This window comes from Chiroxiphia lanceolata, chromosome Z, assembly GCF_009829145.1.
Source record: "Chiroxiphia lanceolata isolate bChiLan1 chromosome Z, bChiLan1.pri, whole genome shotgun sequence".
NCBI lineage: Eukaryota > Metazoa > Chordata > Aves > Passeriformes > Pipridae > Chiroxiphia > Chiroxiphia lanceolata.
Genome location: NC_045671.1, coordinates 20862975 through 20886349, shown reverse-complemented (window position 1 = coordinate 20886349; position 23375 = coordinate 20862975). Strand labels below are relative to the sequence as shown.

Genomic DNA, 23375 nt, shown 5'->3' with positions numbered 1-23375 from the left:
TAGTGGATTTTTTTTTCCTCCCCAGGAGACGTATTTCAGTGGAATTTTTTCCCAGTTAATTCCTGGGTAGCTCCCCACCTTCTGTCTTGCATCTAAACAGAGTGATGAGTCTGTAGGAAACCGAATTGACCATCCACACCTGGCTTCTTCTGGAAGTCTTCCCCATGCCCCCAGTAAATATACTTCACTCATATGAGGAAATCAGTTCAAGAGAGAACTTCTTTTGAGCATTTGTCTCCAGTCAGCTGTTGTGGACAAGTTTAGTTAGATGGATTTTTTAACCTTATTGTCTTGTTTGAGTATTACTGCAGCCTTAGGCCGCAAACTGCAACCTTTCACCTTGAAAAGCTGAACTAATCTTGAACCATTACTTAGTTTTGTGAAGGAGGGCTCTGAGACCAGTGCAAACTGAAGGATTAAGAAGCTGCAACTGTCAACAGAAGCTGCAGCCTGTCCAGATAAAAACACCTACAGAAAAAGAACCAGGAGGCCCCAGACCAAAAATCACCATGGGATGAAAAGGCATGTGCAGGGTGCATAAAGAGCATGTGAAGAATGGATTAATTGGGTTTAAGGGTATAAAAGGCCAGGGATTTCCTTGTTCTAGGTCTCTCTTGGAGGCATCCAGCTCAAGCTGTTGCTATTGTGATACCATTCAGTTATTACATTTTTTTTGCCTGGAATCGAATATGGACTCTTTAGCATGACTTTTTAAGAGTGGTTGTACTGATTTGCTTCTTCCCTCAGTGCTGCTTTGAGAGCAAGGCATGAAATAGAATAATCAATCTCAGAAGTACCTTTGGAGTAGGAACAAATAGGGTGGTTGTAGAGTGGGCTTGGTTCAATTTCAAGATATGATATATTCAAGTTATCATAATGTGTCAGTGAGGGGTCATATACCCCTATGAAGAAAGTCCCTGTAAAAACAGTTGACTTAGTTTTCCTGTCCAAATGTGGGTGAGATAGCATAATATATTATCTACTTACTGATGGATGGAGGTTAGTGCAGTCCTCACCACTTTCATGATAAATTTCTTCCTAATATCTAAATCTACCCTCTTTTAGTTTGAAGCCATTACCCCTTGTCCTGTCACTACATGCATGCCCTTGTAGAAAGTTCCTCTCCATCTTGCTTGTAGGCTCCCTTCAGGTACTGGAAGGCTGCAGTTAGGTCACTCTGGAGCCTTTTATTTTCCAGGCTGAACAACCCCAACTCTCAGCCTGTCCTTGAAGGAGAAGTGCTCCATTCCTCTGGTAATCTCCCTGGCCCTCCTCTGGACTCACTCTTCTCGTGTTATTCTTATGTTGGGGGCCCGGAGCTGGATGCAGTAATCCAGTTGGGGTCTCTTGAGAGCTGAGAGGAGGGGCAGAATTGCTTTCCTTGACCTGGGCCGCTTCTAGTCAAGTTTCTTTTGATGCAGCCCAGGATACAATTGGCTTTCTGGTCTAAGTGCATGTTGTCAAGCTTCTCATCCACCAACACCACCTCCAAGTACTTCTTGTCAGAGCTGTTCTCAATCCATCCTCCACCAACCTGTACTTGTGCTTGAGATTGCCCCTGCCTAGGTGCAGGACATGGCATTTAGCTGTGTTCAGCTTCATGAGTTTTGTATGGGCCCAGCTCTTAAGCCTATCCAGGTCCCTCTGGATGTCATCCCCTCACTCCAGTGTTTGAGAGGGGAAGGAAGAGGTTTGATTTCTGCTGCCCTGAAGCCATCTAAGAATCTTAGCCTGTGTCTACTGATCTTACTTATGAGTCAAAAGAAGGCACAGTAGGTTTTGAGATGCTTGCTCTGAACCACATTTGTCAAGGAGTTACCTGGCAAGTGCCAGATTGACTGGTTTCCTTCAAAGATGCCTCAGCAATTTTTATTCTTAGAAATCCTCTGTCTGTAAAAATAAAAAATAACATAAACAAAAGTAGATAAACAGATAAGAATTCCTATTCTGCTTACTTAATAGTTATGGAGCTCAGTGTCTTTATGAAATGTCCGTTAATTCTCAAAACTAGTTACTGCAGCCACCTACTTTGACATCTTCAGGATTTTGATGGTTATTGACCAAGTGTGTCTCTTGCACTTTGCATGTTTTGTGCTGATAAAACGTTTGAGGTGCCCTTAGAAAATGGGTGTTTGCTTTGAGTCTAAATAGCAAATCAGTTAGTCCTATAACTACCTGTAATCTGACAGCTTGATAATAGTATTTCCTCAGTATGATTTACATTGACTATGTGCAGGTTTTCTCTGTATTGTGTGTGTTACTTGCCAAGTTTTGAAAACGTAAATCTAAGCTACTGTTTTTCAGAATGCTTCCAGTTTTAGCCTTCATGCATCTTGCACGATAGCACTTGGGCCATTTCAGACTTTTTCAATAGAACAGCTTGAAAACACATCTCCCATTTCAGAATGTAAGGAACCTACTCTATGCAGGCTAATTTTCCAATAGTGTTTTTACTGTAACTGTTTTACAGCTTTTCATTTTGAAGTTAGCTTAATTCTTAGTTGAGCTAGCATCAGAGATGGCAGTTAGATCAAACTTGTACCTACCCTCTGTTGGAAATTGGTGAAGACATTCGCCTCTAGAACTGTGCTTTGTATGGCCTTTTTAATAACTCTATAAAGAACTGTCTGCCTTACTGCTTTGTCTTCTAAGCTAGTAAATTATTATTTATTTGACTGTTATTGAGTAGGTTTTAATTGCATGTGTGAAGCAGCAATTTTTTTTTAGTATCTTATTGGCATTAAGGCTTAGGGTACATAACCTCTGTTCTCCCTGTTCTTGAGGTTGTTTTTACTTGTGTACATTTTTATTGAACATCTGTTTTTCCAGTGATTGCTGTATGCTGTATATTTATATAGGACAAAAGAACATGTTAAGTGGATTCTGACAAAATGTTCTCACAAATAAATTTTTTTCCCTTCTTTTTTTCTGCACTCTGTACTCCTTCCTTACTAACTACATCAGTCCAATAATAGATAATCTTGTATTTTGGCTGAACTTTATTTAAGTCCATACAGATCTCCAAAACTTCAGCACAGTGCTAGAGCTTAAAGGTGAACTAATACAACTTCATTACTTCTTGCTTCTAGGAAAATTCCAAACTGTATAGCTGTGTTTTGCAGGGGTTTTTGTTGGGCATTTTTTAGTAGCTTCCAAGGCAGCCGGATGCTTCTGTTTGTTTCATCTTAAGTAGCTGTGGCATTGCTTTTGCTTCTCAGCTTTGATTAGGGTTATAAAAAGAAGTACTTTAGTTTGATAGGAAGACTTAGAGCAACCAAAATTTAAAAATCATGATGGTTATTTCTTAAAGAGCTCAAGAGCAGGCAGTTTCAAAGTATCAGAATTCAAGGAAGTGGGGCAGAAGGTCAGCTTGGCTGAGCAGGGATTTTTTTTCTAGGATGTAGGTAAAAAAGGAAAGTATATGGACATTGGAAGCAAGGACAGGTGACACAGAAAGGCTGCAGAGAGTTTGCCACTGCAGGGAGGAGATTTGTGGGGTCAAAGCTTGATGAGCATTCAAGCTGGCCAGCAGTGGATGGACAACAAAAAGGGCTTTTTAAAGCTTAATAGCAAAAAGATGTTTAAGATAACATTGGCCCTGTTACTTGAGTAGGTCGATCACCTCACAAATAGGGATGTAGATAGAGCAAACAAAGGACCCCTGCAATCCTGTGACTTGGGGGCATTATAAACTCCCAGCCAACTCTGAAGTTATTCAAGACTAGCTGCTGCAGCTGGATGCACTTAAGTCAATGGGGCCTGATGGAATTCATCCCAGCATACTGAAAGTGCTGACCAGTGTTATCATGAGTCCTCTCTTCAGTATTTTTTAGGGGTCTTAGGAGTCTGGAAAGGTACTGGAAGCTGGCAAATGTCCCTGTTTTCAGGACAGCTCTGAATTAATTATAGGCCTATCAGTCTCACTGCAGTGCCTGGCAAAATTATGGAAAAGGTTATTCTGGGAGCTAGTGGAAAACACTTGAGAGACAGTGCAGTCATTGGTCATAGCCGGTATGGGTCCATGAGGGGAAAGTCCTACTTAGCCAATTTAAGCAGGGAGTTGGACTCCATGATCCTTATGGGTCTGTTTCAGCTTGAGATATTCTATGATCACAATGCTTTCTTCACTAGATTCTTTATCTATAAGATTATTTGTGATACGTGTTATGTACCTGTTGTGCATTCAGTTCTGATCTTTGAATAATAACCTGGAAAAACACATTAGAGCAATATTGAACTTCCACCGTTTGGAGGTAATTTTTGAGCACTGATAACTTTGTTTCCTTGTGCACACATTATGAAGCTAAGCTAAGTAAGTACAAAAATACAGTTGTAAACGAAAACATGGATGGCTGTTTCTGTACTTAATGGAAGAAATACTACTGTATTTCAGCAACAGGCTGTATTGTTTAAATACAATGGCTAGAATGCAACTTTTGCTGGGATTATATTCTTAATACGTGTATCAACCTAGCAGAAATTCTGGAGTGATACCAGCAAAAATTAACAATGGATGTTGATGCAGATGCATGATTTTTTCCTTGCCTTTCTGTACTACTTCTGATTCACTTATAAGCTCTTTGTGTACTTTGTGCATGAATTCCATCAAGTGATATGAAATAAATCATAAGTGATACTACACATTCATGAATACTGTAGCTTAGAAATAGCTTCTTTAGATGTACCATAAAAAGAGACTTATCATGCTGGCTTTTTGCTGCTTTGTCACACTCACTATAGAAAAAGGTTTTAAAAATATTCAAGAAATTAAGAAGTCAGGAGATACAAGTTCTTTTCTGGGCAGTTAGGAGCAGGGGAGTAAAGTCTACTAATAATAAATGTTATTTTGTTGGTTGGTTGGAGTTTTTGTTTGTTCGGGATTTATTTTGTTGGGGTTTTTTTTAGCAGACCCGTACACAGACAGAGGCTTTAATCTTCAAGCAGACATGAAAGTTGTCTTGACTGCTGTTTCATTCCTGTGTTAAATAATGGACTGTAGCACACAGATAGAACAACATGAGACTCAGGGCAGCTGTTTGCTTGCACTGCAGTGCTTGAAATGCAGTATTCTCCTTCATGTTATTACATAGATACAGTTCTATGGTTTTTTAGTGGCTGAGGGCTGAAGGAAGACCATTATCCTGTCTATTTTTGAGAAATGAAACTGCTCTGATATCTCAATATTCTGACCTATAAGATGAAAAGATAATTTTGAAATGCTGGAATCAGATGCTGTTGCTGCGATGTGCTGCAATATCACCCACAGAGGTGAAGTTCACTCAGGTATCATATTTTCTCCTCAGTGTATTGCATCTGTATATTTTAAAAGAAGGTAAGAAAAGATGCAATAATGTGATTCAAGTCATAGCTTGCCAAGTTAATGATATTATTTGATTCCTGCTGTCTTTTAAGGTGCTTTTGTGTTGAAAACTTGACAGTTCTCACTGTATCTTTGTTCTTGATTTCAGTCTTATTAGGAACAAGTGGTTCTCTGTTTCACAAGATGACAGAACAGGGAAGTCTTTCAAGTTGCAAGCTCTACAAAAAGAATTGTAGTTTACCCCTAAGCCTATTTAAGAATAAAATACATCATAGTAATGCTATACTGATCTGCTTTGGTCACGTTCAGTTGATAACGTCAATCTAGGTAACTTCAGTCTTTTTTGTTTGTTTGATAGCTGCAGGTTAATATTGTGTGTGATAAAAAACTGTGGAGAAAATCAGAGAAAATGGCAAATGGCAATAAGAAGGGGACAAATTAAAACAAAAAATCAAAAACTGAGCCACTGAAAACTCCTTATAAGCCGTTTTCTTATAGATGGTAGCCAAGTGAGTGAATTGCCAGCCAGGTACTACGGTACATGCTGGTGAAATAGTCAAACAATAGATTATGGATCTTGAACTGAAAAATTAATGTGGTACATTGCTTCTCTAGTTAGCCAGGTGATACAAGCCTTTGTTTAGTAGAAGGCTCTGGAAGACATTATTAATAAATGACACTGTGTTTCAGAATTTGAATAGATCACTGTTAAATGCTGCAATTCTCTGAAACAGAAACTCTGTATTCATATTCATGTCTGAACAAAATTAAAATTCTCTTTACTTTTGACTGATTTATAAAATTCCATGAGTATTTATCAGAAGTAGTGCAATTTGAAACCAAGTAAGCAGAACACTGCACCACAGAGTACAGTTAACATCTTATTCCTGAAGGTTTTAAATGTTGCAGGCAGCATATCAGATTTTCAGTTTATCAGTAATACTTCCTATAAAACAACTTGATTGTTTCTTACAGGTTTAATGAAGAGAAATTTATTAGAAAAGGGGACTGTTTTCCAATAATTGTCTTTTGTTTTATTAGCCTCCTCCAGGAAATGTGAAAATGCCTAATGTACCCAGTACCCAGCCAGCAATAATGAAACCAACAGAAGAACCACCTGCCTACACGCAAATTGCTAAGGTTTGTCTGCAACTTGTAGGCACTTTTTTAGGTTCTTTTTAGTTGTAATTATTTAAATACACTTCTGGAATGATGTCTTTTATAAATAAGCACTGCTTTCCTAATTAAAGTTAATACTGCCTTTAAGTAATTGGTTACTATGTGAATTTGTGCAATATTGGGTCAGTCTTCAGCCATAACTGGAGATGCTTAATTGTATCAAACAGACTTGGAATATTTATGCTGTGTTCATACTTTTTAACAGTATCTAATGATGCTTGTTTTGTTCAGGAGCATGCCTTGGCCCAGGCAGAACTGCTGAAGCGTCAGGAAGAACTGGAAAGAAAAGCAGCTGAACTAGATCGCAGAGAAAGGGAAATGCAGAGTCTCAGTCAGCAAGGGGGTATGCATGAAAAATATACTTTAAGTTTCAGAAATTTCACTTCTTCTTAGAAACTGTATTAATTTGACAGTGATGTTGTGAAGCAAATTGAAGAGGGATTTTTATAATGTCTTCTGGAAAAGAAAGTATCTCCCTCGAGACACTGCATGTAGTGAATAAAAACTAGTTTGTCCTTTGCAGATTTTCCCTGAAAAACTTTTAAATGTGGCCTCTGTTACATGTTATTATTTGCTATCAGGTATTTTTGTTCTAGATTAGTATCTGAGTAATATTATTGAATAGAAATCGAGCATTTTGAGATGAAGTGAAAGTAAATTCCTAAGTAACATCTCTTTAACTTCTCAGCTGTCATTTATAGCTGTAGGAGAACTTTTCTGTTTTGAAACATTTTTTTTTCTGTATTACAAACATAATATGCTATACAAATAGCAGAAAGATCTATTCCATTATTAGTCTTTTATTAATTTTTATAACACTTTGGAATCCATAGTCAAAATCAGTATCTCATTTTGCCACAGAACTCTGTGCTGTGCAAAACCATCAGTTTTTGTATAGCAATTTCACAAGTGAGAAGATTTACATCCTCTTAACTGGAGATAATTTGCTACAAGTAGATCTATGGGAATATTCCTTTTCAAAAGGAAGAACTTCAGACTGGAGTTCAAAAAACCCCAAAACCCAACAAAATAAAACACTGTCTGCAAGGTTGACTTCACTTGGTCTTTTCAGTTGTATCTGCAATTCTGTTTTATTTTCATATGTGCTGGTCTTTTACAATTCTGATTTGCATAATTTCTTAGTTATTTAAGTTGTTGGGGAATTTTACTGAATATGTTCAGTTGGAAGGTACCTACAATGAATCACAGAATCATAGAACTGTGTGGGGTTGGAAGGGACCTCTGGAGATCATTTCGTCCAATCTCCCTGCCAAGGCAGGGTCCTGTAGAGGAGGTTACATGGGAACACGTTGTGATGGGTTTTGAATGTTTCCAGTGAGGGAGACTCCATGGCCTCCTTGGGCAGCCTGTTCCAGTGCTCTGCCACCCTCAATGTAAAGAAGTTCTCTCTTGTGTTGAGATGAAACTTCTCGTGTTTTAGTTTATGGCCATTGCTCCTTGTCCTGTCATGGGGCACCACTGAAAAGGGTCTGGCACCATCCTCTTGGCACCTGCCCTTGAGATATTTATATGCACTGATGAGATCCCCCCTCAGTCTTCTCTTCTCTGGATAAACAGGCCCAGCTCCCACAGTTTCTTTTTATAAGAGAGATGCTCCAGACCCCTTATCATCTTTGTGGCCCTTCACTGTACCATCCTTGTAGCTGCACCCTCCAGTAGCTCCTTGTCTTTCTTGTACTGAGGACCCTAGAACTGGACACAGCACTACAGGTATGGCCTCATAGGGCCAAGTAGAGGGGTCAAATCACCTCCCTCCACCTGCTGGCCACACTCTTCCAACGCACCCCAGGATACCATTGGCCCTCCTGGCCACGAGGGCTCACTGCTGGTTTGTGGTCAACTTGTCATCCAGCAAGACTCCCAGGTCCTTTTCTGCAGAGCTGTTCTTTAGTAGGTCAACCCCCAACCTGACCTGGTATTTGGGGTTATTTCTCCCCAGGTGCAGGATCCTGCATTTGCCCTTGTTTAACTTCATCGGGTTTCTCTGCACCCAACTCTCCAGGCTTCCAAGGTCCCTCTGAATGGCTGCACAGCCTTCTGGTGTATCAGCCACTCCCCCCAATTTTGTATTATCAGTGAAGTCGCTGAGGGTACACTTGATCCCTTCATCCAGGTCATTGATAACAAGTTGAATAAGACCCAGTCTTGATCCCTGGGGAACACCATTGACTGCAGGCCCCCAATTGGATTCCACTTGGCTGATTGTGACCCTCTGAGCTCTGCCATTCAGCCAGTTCATGATCCACCTCACTGTCCATTCATCTAACGCGCACTTCCTGAGGTTACCTATGAGGATGTTGTGAGAGACAGTGTCAAAGCCCTTGCTGAAGTCGAGGTAGACATCATTGCACTGCTCTCCCCTCATCAACCCATCCTGCCATGCCATCACAGAGGGCTGTCAGATTGGTCAAGCATGATTTCCTTTTGGTGAATCCGTGCTGACTGCTCCTTATGACCTTTTCTTCTGCATGCTTGGTGATGACCTCCAGAATGGTCTGTTCCATCACCTTCCCAGGGATGGAGGTGAGGCTGACTGACCATTAGTTTCCTGGCTCCTCCTTATTCCCATCTTCATTGGCTTTCCTCCAGTCATCAGGGACCTCTCCTGTTCTCCATGATTTTTCAAAGATGATGGAGAGTGGCTTAGCTACAGCATCTGCCAGCTCCCTCAGCACCTGTGGGTGCATCCCATCAGGACATGTGGATTTATGGGTGTGAAGTCTTGCGTAGCCAATCTCTAACCCCATCCTCTGTGACCAACTGGAGATCTTGGGGTCAAGATCTGGGGGGTTAAGGGTTCCTTTCTCTGTCCTTCTCTTACTTCTGCGGTATTGACTCCTGAGGGCCGACCTCAGCACTAAGGACTGAGGCAAAGAAGGCATTCAATAAGTTCACCTTATCTCTATGTCTTCTGTCATCAGGACACCCATCTGATTCAGCAGTGACTCCACATTTTTCCTGATTTTCCTTTTGCTGCTGATGTACTTGTAGAAGCGCTTCTTGTTGTCCTTGATATTGTTTGACAGACTCAATTCCAAGTGGGCCTTGGCCTTCCTTGTTGCATCCCTGCATACCCTAATGATGTTCCTATAGTGTTCTCACATGACCTGTTCCTTTTTTCACATCCCATAAATTTCTTTCTTGTGTTTGAGATTTATGAGGAACTCCCTGCTCATCTATGCAGGTCTCCTGCCCTCTTTGCCTGATTTCTTGTCATGAGAATACACTAGTCTTGCACTTGGAGGAAATGATGCTTGAATATCGACCAGTCTCTTGGACTCCTCTTCTAGAGCCCTATTCTGTGGGATTCCTTTAAGTAGGAAGATACAGAAGGCAGCTCTCTGGAAGTTTAGGGTTCTAGTCCTGCTTACTGCTTTGCTTCCGCCATGCAGGATCCTGAGTTCCACCATCTTGTGGTCACTGCAGCCAAGGCTGCTCCCAGCATTCACATCTTCAACCAGTCCCTCCTGATTTGTTAGTACGAGGTCCAGCAGCACACCTTCCCTTGTTGGCTCTTCCACCAGTTGCGTCAAAAAATTGTTATCAATGACTTGCTGAAGCTTTCTGGACTGAGTGTGCCAAGCCGTGTTGTCCCTCCAACAAATACCAGGGTGATTGAAGTTCCCCAGAGAACCAGGGCTTGTGACTGCAAGGCTGTTTCCAGCTGCCCATAGAAAGCCTCATTAACCTCCTCCTGATCAGGTGGCTTATAGTAAACACCCCCAACAGTGTCAACCGTATTAGCCTGTCCCTTAATTATCACCCATAAACTCCCAACTCATTTGTCTGTCCCTGGATAGAGCTCAATACATTCCAGTTGCTCTCTGACACAAAGAGCAACTCCACCACCTTGCCTCTCTGACCTGTCCTTTCTAAAAAGTACACAGCCATCCGTGACAACATTCCAGTCATGCGAGCTATTCCACCATGTCTCCATATTTGCAAAGAGATCATGGCCCTATGACCGCACGTAGATTTACAGGTCTTGTTTATTCCTCATGCTGCGCATTTGTGTACAGGCATTTTAGGGAGGTAATCAATGATTAAAGCAAAATCCATTGTCATAAAAGCCAAAATCTTCTGGATGGCACCAGCCTCAAAGCCAAACGTTGATCTGCACTAGCTTGTGTTTCTGGCTGTCCCCATTTCTCTAACTGATGGGATAGATGAGAAGGTGACTTTGGCACTGATGTTTTTCACCTGCCTTGCCAGGGCTTTATAGTCTCCCTTGATCCTGCCCATTTTTTGGTGTCGTTTGTACCTGCATGAAAAAGTACCTGTGGGCAATAGTCTGTGCTCTTGACAAGCTTCGGTACTCTCTCAGCACCATCACGGATTGTAGTCCCCTGTGGGCAGCACAGCTCCTGCAACTGTATGGCAGGCTGGCAGATGGGTGCCTCGATGCCCCTTAACAGAGAGTTGCCCACTACAATAACTCAACATTTCTTTGTATGGTAACCACCATGTGCAGGTTCTCCGTTTTGGCCTTTAAAGCATCATACCTGTTTTTGATCTGAATGTTGGAGGGTGGAGGTTGAATTGGAGCCCTACTTTTGTGTGTCACCAGGGTCCAACATGTGTCACACTCAGTGGTATCCATTGTAGATGTATGGTTCTGGACCATGTATCTATCTCTGTTTCAGCCCCTGTAATACTGTGTAGCATATTGCAGTTTGTCTGCCTGCTGCAACAGGCCATCAACCTTTGCACACTTGTTCAGGTACCAGCCTTTCCTCCAGGAGAAGTATCTGGCATTCATTGCAAGCTACCACCTGTACTGATGTCTCCTTCCTTACCAGTTCTGTCTGGGTGGATGTATCAGACTTCTCAGGGGCTGTCTCAGTAGACACACTCGTTTTTTTTCTGAGACAAGTACCCACCATTATGGCAGAGACCTACAGCACTTAGCACTTACCTGAGGTGTGAACCTACCTGCAGATTGCAGCACCCTCCCTGCTTACCCTGCTTATGCAAACTGCTGCACCACATTCTGTTCACTATGTTCCAATTCACTTATGCTCCACTAGAGCCATTTAAATCTCCCACGATTCTCCTGGCAATGCACCCCCTCTGTACCTGATTGGCTTGTGAGAACTACCAGTTCCTGATGCTGTCCTGCTGTTCAGGTGTCCATGAGCTTGGAAACCCCCCTCTACAGCTCGATCTAACACTCAGCTCTGAACTCACCTTGGTCGCCTCTGCTGCCGCCGCACTGACTGACAGTGATCATCTGATCTGCACACTCATTTGAACTCCTTTGAACATACTGTAGAGTTGTCTTGATAGGAGGACAGGGTCTTTTGTAAACCTCTAGCTGTTTGCATTCAATTGCCTTAAGATGCTGGCTGCATATCTAGGACACCGTTGTCATGTGTTGTCATATTGACTATAGTGAAAGATCTTCAAGCTGGTAGGCCACCTCAGCTCAATGCCGTCGGTCCTCCCTGCTCAGGTCCTGAGCAGCATTGCATTTGAGCATGTGCTGCTTCCTATTTCAACTAGTTCATTTGAGCATGTATCTCTTGAATCCAGAGGTTGAAATGCTGTGGTAAAGGTTTGCTGCAGCAATTGTCTCAGTTGAATATTTGAGTCTGTGCTTGGTATGACTTGTGTTCAACAGAGGCTGTGATTAGATAATAGTACAGGAAATCCATGTGTCTGATACCCACACAACTGTACCAAAATACATTGATGCCGTAGGGGATATTCTTGTGAGAAAAAGGTAATTACAGACCATTTCAGTAACTGTCTTTCTTGAGATTTTCTGCCTTTTAGGTAAGTTTTGACTGTAAACTATATTGGAAACTAGATCAAATTATTAGAGATAGTCTGGTGTTAAAAATACCACAATTCTGAAAATGAAGAATGCTTTTCAGTCCCCTGTCTTTGTATTCAACAAAGTATGTGAGTATGATGGGACTTAAGGAAAATATTAATATTAAAGTCAAGGAACTCTGAGAAATTGTTTTTCTGCTCATATCTGGGTTTTTTTGTGAAGAATTCTCTTTTCTTACTACTTTATAGGAAATTGTCAGATGCTTGCTCAGTCATTTATATAGATAAATATTGTACTTTCCTTGACCTGTCTATACTTAATTGTATTTTATTTCTGTAGTTTAAATTTCACTATTATGTAAGGATTGTTTTTAAAACTCAGGGGTTTTGGTAGCCCAAGTTATCCATCCACTTAAAAAACTCATGCTTAAAACAGTTTGAACAAGTTCAAATGTATATCTCTTTCTAGTATAACTATATTATTAAGACGATTTTTTTTCTTTATTTTCTGTTTTGCAGGTAGAAAAAATAACTGGCCACCTCTTCCTGAGAATTTTCCAGTAGGTCCTTGTTTTTACCAGGATTTTTCCGTAGACATTCCTGTAGAATTCCAGAAGACAGTAAAGATTATGTACTATTTGTGGATGTGTAAGTATTTTCTTTTAAAGAAAAAAACTAAATGCCTGTTCACACTTGGTGATATATACTCACTACTTTGGCTTTTTTAACATCTGTAATGAAAAATTACTTTAAATCTAGAAGCCAAATGTTGAAACAAAATCTTATGGTTTGCCACAGATTAAAAGTATTGAATTATTTCATAAAAACTTCCACAGAAAAAAAGGAGGATTATCCTAAGGCAATTTTGTTCTAGTTTATTGCAATTTTCTAGTTTGAGTTTCTCTGTTTTTGTAAATTGACCTTTGACCATTTATTAACTTAGAAATAATTTCACTGTTTTTAAAATCAGCTTATATATTAAGAACTATAACTCACAATTAGTGTAATAGACTTTTTGAGTTTAAGAAGTGTAATATCCATTTAATACACATAGTTTTATGTAGTTTAATACAGTTTTTCATCTGTAGCAGAGGCTTAGTATCACATTAGGCTATTTTAAGAAATAGTGTCAATTAGCCGAAGAATCAGTCCATGTTAAAACTCTCTTTGTACCCGAAGAATGCTCTACACCATCTTTGTAGGATTAATTTTGCTCTCGTTCTGATGCTGTGTTTTGACTAGAGAAATGTTGGATTAAACAAATGTACAGATGCACTCGTGTTTCTTCTGCCTTGTCCAGTGTGACGAAAGCCTAATAAATACTCTGAGACTGAGGAAATTGCAAAGATTTAGGTACTTTGATGCCTTTAATGTATTTTTAACATTATAGGGAAATGGGAATTTCAGATGTTTTCTGTATTTTTTCATAGCTTCAGACATAGCTAGCAAATCTCCATAATTTTACTGTTGCTCTGGTAATCTTATTGCTGTGATTGAGCCCCGTAATTGAAACACCTAAAATGAGCAGATGGCATTGAATCAAGTCTATTCCATTTCATCATAATCCACAGCTTTCTGTGGGAATGACCCATTGTTGGGTCATTAATCTTCAAATAAGCAACTGTAGAATGTATGACTAGTCGCTCTCATAAAGCTGACAGGTAATTAAGATTTATATGAAATCTAAGATGAAATACTCAGAATTTTAGGATGGTTACTAATTCTGGCCATTTGGAGGACTGAGTTCTGAAAGTGTGTATGTTTCAAACAGGAAGTGAAGTTGGGCAGGGAGAATTGGAATATTAATACTCATTTTAATTTTCCTTCTTAGGGCAACAAATAAAGGAAGCAACAATGTTATATTATTTAAAAATATATGGGAGCTGTGCTTTTATACTGGTGTGACAGCTCATCTTCTAGGTAGCCTGAGGTTTCAACCAAATCTTCTTGCACTTTTCCTTCTTTGACTCTAGTACTCTGACTTGGGATTACTCAGGAAGGAAGGAAAAGGGCATAATAAAGGAAAAGACAGACAAAATGTTTTTCAGGCTTAAAAAAAAAGGATAAAAAAGATTGAGTATAGAACCCCATGCCCTAGGGTTGGCTGTTGAATCAATCCTTGAGGCTCTTCTTTCCTAGGATCACATTTATGTGGCTTGGCTCATTTTTCCTTAGACTGTTTTTCCTCAGTGGAGGACTATTACCATCATAGACCAGCCTGCTTCTGTTCGCCACTCTACTCTACATTTTATTTCCTCTTCCATAACTTCCTATGTCTTGTAACTTCTAGGGGTTCTCTGATCGTCATCACATTCGGATAAATCTAGTACTGCATTCTCAGCACTTAATAAAATAGGTTTGTTTTCCTTTTTAGCAGCCCTGGGAACAGACCTTCTGTTTTAGTTTTCTGTGTGTTTCCACAGTTAGTATTAATTTTTGTATCATTAATCTTGGGTTTTATATCTCTGAGGAAACTTCTTTACCCATTTAAGATCTATATGCTCTTATTTCATGAGAAAACAAGTCTCTTTGTATCCCTGTTTCATTAATTCCTCTTTTAAATTAATTTCTCCTTTTGTATCAGAAGTCAGAGGTTTTTAATTCCTTGATGTGGTTTTATCTTTGCACTTCTTTTCCCCCTGAGGAGAGACTTTTTTCCAACTGAGTGTTTACATGTTTTTTTGAACTCTAACAGTCTATTAGCAATGGCTTTTCGCAGCTTTTAGAACTTTTCTGTCCTATCTTGGTTTTGTGACCATTGCTGTTTTAAGGGCTTGCACATAAGAATGACAGTTTCCCTGGCTCATTAGCACTGAGCAGTGCTTTTTAAATCTTGTTATGTTATTATTATGTCCAGTGTCAAGCACAATGTCTCTTGACCTGTACTAACACCAAAAATCTTTTGCCTCAGAAGCCTGTGTATTCCAGCTACTTTCCCCACAGGCTAATAGCATGCACTGAATAAACACTACTGCTTTTCAAATAATATTCTTATTTGAATTACAAATGGAAGAGGTTTTTGTAGAAAAATAATACCCTAAAGTGGCAACTTGTATCTTTTTTTTTTTTTCTGTTAAGGAGTTTCATCTCATCCATCTTCTGTCTCAGGATATGATAGATAGTATATATATCAGTCTGTGTAGATTTTTGCTCCTCTGTTCCTGGGAACCTCCAAGGATGGACATTCCATAAACTCTCCAAGCCTTTCCTCCAAACTCTCTTCCAAGCCTTTCCTAGTGTGTTGCTGTCTTTTAGAATTAGAAGATGTTTCTCAGTATATAATTTAATTCTCCCCTCTTGTGTTTGATCTTCACTGTTCTATCCACTGTTGTTATGGAAAACACATTCATCCCCATTAGTCATCTCCTTTTGCCTTAGTTAGCATAGTTTGCTCAGCCTTTCTTTATGAGTGATCTTTGCCAGAGGTTTGACTGACTGGTTGGTGCCTTACGGATTCACTGTTTGGTTCACCCCATATTATTATGCAGGTTTCTAGTGTGTTGCATCAGGAAATTTAAAAAGAACCCCTTCACATTTTTGATAGCATGTACTCACGTGGTGATCTAAGTCTGAATATATATTTAGAATATATTTTTTCCCTGTGGAAGATGTTTCTCGTTTGTAAAACATGTTAACAGATCTCTCCCAAAAGAGCAGAACAGGCAACGTACAAAAGCCTAAACTATATTTGAAGTTACTCTTCAAGGATCACATGCTCCAAGGTTGCATGTGATCAGACTTGCCCTGTCTTCACTTATGAGTGGCCTTGTGACTTCAAAACTCCCGTTCCATAGGCATCCCATTCCCCTTGAGGCAGCCTATTACAGAGTGACAGTCCAACTGAATCCTGGGAAGAGGCACATCCTTTTATCTTAGTGTAGACTTTGGTTTCCTGAGAATACCATCAGTAAAACATTACTGAAATTAAACTTAGTACAAAAATCAATTTTCATGCAGTCCCCAATGGGACAGCAGAATAATCATCTCAATAAAGTACGTGCCAGATAGCATCAGTGCAACTTGTGGTCTTTATCTACAATACTTTTTCAGACATTTATGGATGATAAAGTGTAGTTAATTAAGACAGGGAATATATCTAAGTAGAATTCTTCTCTTCAAGGGATTTACACCACAAAAAAAAAAGAAATTGAGTCTGAATATTTATTAAACTAATGTAATTTCCTATTGTTGACTGTTATTCGGGCATGAATGCCTTTCTTTTTTTAACCTCAACTGCTTCCACAGACAAACTAGGAGAAGGCTATCTTGGATCACATGGAGTACTGTATTGGTATAGCTGTGAAGTTGTTATCATATAGACCTTGCATGTCACAGACCTTTGCCAAAGCCTTAGGTCATTTCAGCTCCCAGGTGGTCATTATCTTCTAATAACTTGTATCATGGTTTAATTTGTTGAGGCAAGTAAGTGGAAGGTACTTAAAACTGTTACCCTGCACATACAAACACCTGTCTGTTCATACAGCAGCAAAGCTTACCTAGATCCCTTAGTGAAGACGTTGGCTCAAAGGACAAGTGATTTTCTGTACCTTGCAGCAAGCAGAGAGAAGGGCAAGTGCAGTGAAGCAAGAATTGTCAGCCAGGTCTCGTCTTCCTTGATAGCTTGCTAGTACTTGGTTTTTACAGCTGAGATTCTCTGTTGCAGTAGTGAAGTAGAGCCCTGTGTTGCTGGTTTTAGTATCAGTAGTGGGTCTGATGTTTCACCCCTCTTCTGCACTGATGATATTCTTTTAAAACTTGTCGTGTTACCATAATAGCCATTACAAAAAAAAAAAATAGTAATTTTTGAAAGTTTGAACTCCACCAGAATTTGAACGTTTCTAGTCATCTAGGGTGTCTCCCTCTTTTCCAGTATTGACTAGAAAAAGGCAGAATACACCTTTCTTATATTTGTCAAAAGGAAGGCAAGAACGGGGGTTTGTATCCTTTGTTGTGCTTTATGAAGCACACACACACAGATTCTGAAATGAGTTGCTTTTCTGACCTTTTGGGGCAGTGCTAAGATATGTAGGTGCATTAATTGCCTTTCATTTAAAAGCACCTGATTCTGGTGCATTTTCTTACAGGAAAATGTGATTTGTCTGAGGGAAATGTTTTGAGTTTTATCAGCCATTCGTGCGATGATCTGTGCATTTTACTTTTAAGATTTTTTTTTTTCCCACTGAGTTGATTTAGAGCTTATTTAACTACTGGTTAAGGCAGCAGCAAAGAGGAGTATTTTTTTCAGAATCCTTAGTATCTTGCCAGTTCTTCTGTTGACCTTACCTTACAGTGGAATGACTAAAGTGTTTCTCTGAACTTAAATTAAAAAAAAATCATTGCTGTCAGGACCAGCTTGTGCACACACAGTGAATAAATACCCTACTTTATTCTCCGTCCACAAGGACAGAAACTGTCCTCTGAGATAGCAGAATTACTCCTGAACCACGTGTTATTGCTGAACAAAAAGAAAAATTCATGTTCATCTTTTAACTTTGGCAGAACTAACTAACTTCTCTCTGCCAGATAGCATGAAGGTAGTAGTTGTAATGTTTCTTAATATTGCTATATCTTATTCTAAGAAGTAAACTTACTTGAAATAAAAATGTGAAGTCATAATCCAAATGCATTTTCTTTAGTGGGAATTGAATAGTTAACTTGTAACAAGGTCTGCCAATGAGAAAATGATAGTATTGAGCACCAAAAAGGCAGATGGTCTGCCTTAGACTAGTGTTCTAAGAAATAGTTGAATATGTAAAATGCGTTTTAAAGCATTAGAACAACTTCTAGCAAATCTTGTTTTACTGAGAAACATCTTAGAAAATGTTTTTTTTGTTTGTTTTGACATATGGAAGACAAAGAGGTTTTCATTGAAAGATTTTTTTGGAAATTTTTCTTTTCAAATTAGAATGCTTATTTTGTGATGTAGTTTGTCATTTATAAGCTTTGTCTCAAAAAATATTCATTAGTCTATTAAATATTTGTATTCAGTTGTTACTGTAGAAAAATACCAATTATTGCAGCTGTAGAAACCTCCTTTTTCGTCATTTCATGTTTGAAAATGTCAGAATTTTTGCTGTATACCTGGTAGTACTTGAATTTTCATGTTCAGTACTTTCACTTGAGAAGGTTTACCTGAAAGTTAGAAAACTATATAAAAATCAGTTTATTGTTGAGAGCATTGAGAGGGTATTGATTATTTTCCACATGCTGATGTTTTGTTTAAAATGCTCAAATTGGATATTACTTTAACAATTGTAATCATTTATTGTATAAACATAACCTAATTAAGACTATTTTGCTTTTGTTTCTACAGTCCACACAGTGACACTGTTTCTTAATATCTTTGGATGTTTGGCCTGGTTTTACGTTGATGCTACACGAGGGGTTGATTTTGGATTGAGTATTCTCTGGTTCTTGCTTTTTACCCCTTGTTCTTTTGTCTGCTGGTACAGACCACTTTATGGAGCTTTCAGGTAACAACTTCAGCTTGACTTGGGATATTTAAAAGCTTATCAAAATGCATTAACATTTCAGAATTTGCTTAATTATCATTATGATAATCCTTTAATATGCTTTCGTTAGAAACAAATAGTATGTTTGCCATTGATTCAGTTGTTGAATTTGAAATATACATGGCAATAGTTAGTAATGTCATGGAATAACCTTTAAAGTACTTATAGCTTCTACCATTGACAAAATATTTGCAGGAAATATGTAATTTTGTTGAAGTTAGTAAGGGCTGATAACAGTTGTAAAGAAAATTCTCATTAAATCTCTTGTCCCTTCACAGCAAGTATTTGAGTAGGTTAATAGTCAAGAGTGTCTTAAATTTTTGGCTTCCTGAATGAACTTCATAAACAGCTACACTTAAAATTTTAAGTGATAGACATCTACAGTATCTGTAATTGAAGTAGCCTGAGATTCTTAAGATTGAATAGAGCAGGTAGATAATAAACAAACTAGTATTTTTCCTAGCTCGTAGCAATCTTTGCAGGCTTCACAAGTGTAAGGTGTGACAGCTTTGTGTTTAAGAGTAGAATGATGTGTTTCATGCAAAATTGAATTTTTTTGGTGAAGATCAGGATGCAGAGATTCCAAATCCTGTACTCTTACAGGATTTCTTGGGAATTTTTTTTTTTTAATATTAAAGTGATTCAGGATATTCTGAGTTAAAATGCCCTTATTCTTGTAGAGAAAGATTGATGGTCAGATATTGCAATTAAGTGTAACACTTAGACTAAATGAGATGTTTATTTTTGCTAACCAAGGAGATATTGGTGTGCCCACAAATCTTGGAGGAATCATACAGTTTACCTTGCATTTGCTCTGTAGTAAATCCCAAGCTTTCCTTAGTGAATATTGGTTGGCTGGAAAAGGAAAACTACTACTTGTATATTCAACTTTCAGTCAGTTGCTTAGCTGAAAACGAAATAGTTATTGAACTGAACTGGTTGAATACAAATTAGCAAACTCTCTTCTGCAGGAAGAGCTGTTAAAGGCAAAATCTGATACTGTGAGTTAACTAAGTGATTTCTGCTTTCTTAAGAACTCCAGTAGCAAGCATATCATATGATAATTAGTTTTGATAGCAGTAAATGGAGTCTTTGTTGAGATTTTGCCTGCACACTTATATGTGTCTGGGTTTTTTTTTTACTTTCAGTCTTTGTCAAGCTGACATTTTAGTAATTTAAACAGCAAACCTATTTTGTATACATTACTTCAAAGTAAAAGCTGCTTCACTATTCTGGTGTGTACTATGTTTCAGTAATTCCATATGAGATTTTATTTTCTTTTACAAGTAAAATATTTTATTCCCATCTTGCCACCACTGTAAATTTCAGTCTAAAAGTGGACCAGAATTCTGTTCTTCATGCAAACTTATATGTTTAGTCAAAGAGGCCCTGCTGTGTGCTGAACAGAACTGTTCTCACCTTTCATAGAGGTGCAGGTGGCAAAAATACTACATTAAAGAAGAAAGAGCAGCTCTTGTAAATAAACAGTCTACAAAGCCACAGAATTGCTCCTTTCAAGTCACTGTTGATAAATGAAAGGACTTTTCCTCTAATTAATACAGAAGAAAGTTAGATTGGTACTATAGAATTTGAAAAAAATTATAATTAATTTTCTGGCTGCTTTAATCTTTTCCCCCCACCTCTTTCAGGAGTGACAGTTCATTCAGGTTCTTTGTGTTCTTCTTTGTATATATCTGTCAGTTTGCTGTACACGTACTTCAAGCTGCAGGATTTCAAAGATGGGGAAACTGGTGAGTATTCAGTTTGCTATAGTGCTGTACTGTCTGTAAGACAGACATTCATATTTGACTACAGTTTTATGTTTTAAAAGAAACAACATACATAAGAACATTGTGTTCACTGGAACTGTTACATTTAACATTCAAAGGAAAGCATTTTTGGAGTGCTCTTAACTAGGAGAAGTGGGTGAAATTCATCCCAGCAATGTGAAGTACTTCTGTTAGGACTGATCCTTCATTGTAAACAACTGAACTATTCTTTTATACATTACCTCCTCTACTTTGGTGGTATGAGGAGTTGTTACTCATTCTCTACTTAAGATAAAGGAAAGTGAAAAAAAATTGTATATTTGCATATTATTTTGTATTCATTAGTTATTTTAATTATATTAATATACTACTTAGTGATGAAATTTGTAGCTAAAATTCAAAGAATGAATCAACAATGTATTTGGGTATATATAGTGGTATATCTTTGATATTTGAAAAGTGCATTTGTCTGAGTCATCTCCATATTCTGTAAAAAGTTGATTTTTCTTCTAGATGTTTGTAAATATATAAGCTTTTACGTGAATCTTGTATGTATATTATCTTTTATTTGAGCCTGTGACATCTGATATTTAGATTTTACAAGGAAAAGCTGTAGGGAATCAGTCACTGCCTTTGAAAAAAAGGAATTAACTGAAAGCGTGGTTGTAGTAGCCAGCTGGTAACCTGGAGACCCGTGACTGGCAGTACTGTAGTTGGAAAATGACACTTCTCTGTATCAGTACTTTTTGCTGTGAACCTCCAGACATATGTAAGGCAGACAGAACAGCATTGGGTTTAGAACTGTTTTATTATTTTTGCTCTGGAATCCTCTATTTTGCTTTTTCATCCAAGCCTGTGTGCTTTTAAGCATCCTTGGGGAAGGGGTATGGAAAGTAGACAGATCATCAGAAAATGCTAAGTACAATGTGGATTTTGGAGTTCTTTGGTAGATTCCAGTGGCACATAGAAGATATCAAAGCAATTTGAAACAGGTAGAGGAAACTTTTAAGGTTGGGAGAATTCACTAAATTTTTTTGCTTTTTTTTTTTAATGTGTAAGAATCCTTTCCATCTCAACATAGGGTTTTTTGGTCTTAAGGCAACTTGCTTTTTTAATTTTCAAGTCTGATACTGTTGGTGTCTGTTAGTGTTTCAGTTTTGAAGAATGGGGAAATGTTTGAAGTAGATTCTGAGATAGCAGTCTTGTCTATTAGTTCAACTGATGCTATCTGCTTAAAAAATTATCATATTAACCTCAGTTGAGAAAGCGTCACTGTGTAGATACAGTTAAATGAGTCTTCCCACATAGAAGCTGTGTATGTGTGGCATGTTTCTGTTTTACATTTATAGAAGTTAGAAGCTATGTTTTTAGGGATGTTTTCTCTTCTGTGAATTCATGTAGTCTTAATCTAAAATGACAGTATGACAAAAAATCTGAAGTTGATGAGCAACTCTAATTTCATCACAATTCTGCTCAAGAATAATAATCTTTACTACAATTTTTCATATAGTTTCACTGCATTCTTTGGGAAAAAATGGAAACTAATCTGTAAAAGCATGTTATAGAACCAAATATGCTTATGTAAAATTCTCATGACTTTTTCTTCAAAAATATTCAAAACTGATGAGAGTTTTTAAGTTTTGTTTGATGTGGATACCTTTGGTTGAATTGCTGTGCTAGTGAAGTGTGTCCTTTCTCTTTCTTCAGTGGGTGGATTTCATCTCTAACTGGACTTAATAAGAGTATTCCTGTTGGCATTATGATGATAATCATAGCTGCACTTTTCACAGCATCTGCTGTTATCTCATTAGTTATGTTTAAAAAGGTGAGTTACATATTATTCCTATGTTTGATCTGGATTTTGCTTTCTATCTTGAGAGAGGCACTCTTTCACAAAGTAGTGGGGATTAAATTACATTCTTGGAGGCAAGCCTTACCTATTAACAAGTGTATAATTTTGCTTATACTGTTGTGGAGCTACGAAGTGGACGTATTTCCTGCAAACTGAAATGGGGAAGGATGGCTCTGAATAAGAGAAATTGGGAGGTAACCCTGCTGTGAAGGGGTTGGTGAATGCACTGGAAACTGTGATTGTAGCTGTAGTTGCCAGGCTGTAATTTTGAAATCTGTGGTGATTTATCAGGCACAGGGAAGTGTGATTCAAGTGATTGCTAAGTTTCAGCTCTTAACAAAATCATTCCTATTAAAATCAATAAAAGAGGAGTCCCAGCACCTCAGAAAAGGATTTTTATTTCTCCACTTCATTATTTTATCATTTTATTGCCATTTAATGATTCCAGAGCATGAAAGTTCAAAGAAAGGTTCTTGTTTCTCATGGTTACTTTTGGTGAATTTCCATCCAAAAGATGTAAGTTTAGATACTGATGTGCTAGTAAATTTTTTATGTCACTGAGATGAAATGTAACCGAGAATTCTGCTGATGATGTGCTGGCAATTCGAATAATTCAACCTCAGAATTAGACTTAAAGATTTTCACATATACAAACTCTTCTAGGCTGTTTATAGTAAACTAGAAATTTTAGGTATTGCCTGGAGATCTCCTTTCATGTTTTCTGTATAAATACTCAGTGGAGAAAGAAACAAGCAAGAAAAATGTATGGTGGAATATTTTTTTACACTTTTCTTACTGTATGCATCTGGATTCTTTCCAAAAACCTGCATACTCCTATGTGACCTGGTGTATCTTTATGGATGAGAAGTAGTCACATTTATAACAAAGAAAAAAGTTTCAGCATTAATTTTCCTGCTACACTGGAATGAAAATGTCTGTGCAACATT

General features: G+C 38.2%; 1 protein-coding gene across 1 annotated transcript in view; it reads left to right on the top strand.

Moving 5' to 3' along the window:
- The window catches only part of SCAMP1 (secretory carrier membrane protein 1), a 41872-nt gene that overhangs the window by 14528 nt on the left and 3969 nt on the right, over window positions 1-23375 (top strand). The window contains exons 3-8 of the mRNA XM_032676002.1: window positions 6362-6460; window positions 6731-6842; window positions 12815-12943; window positions 18609-18768; window positions 20457-20558; window positions 22284-22401. Coding sequence (XP_032531893.1) covers window positions 6362-6460; window positions 6731-6842; window positions 12815-12943; window positions 18609-18768; window positions 20457-20558; window positions 22284-22401 — 720 coding nt within the window. The remainder of the gene's footprint in view (window positions 1-6361; window positions 6461-6730; window positions 6843-12814; window positions 12944-18608; window positions 18769-20456; window positions 20559-22283; window positions 22402-23375) is intronic.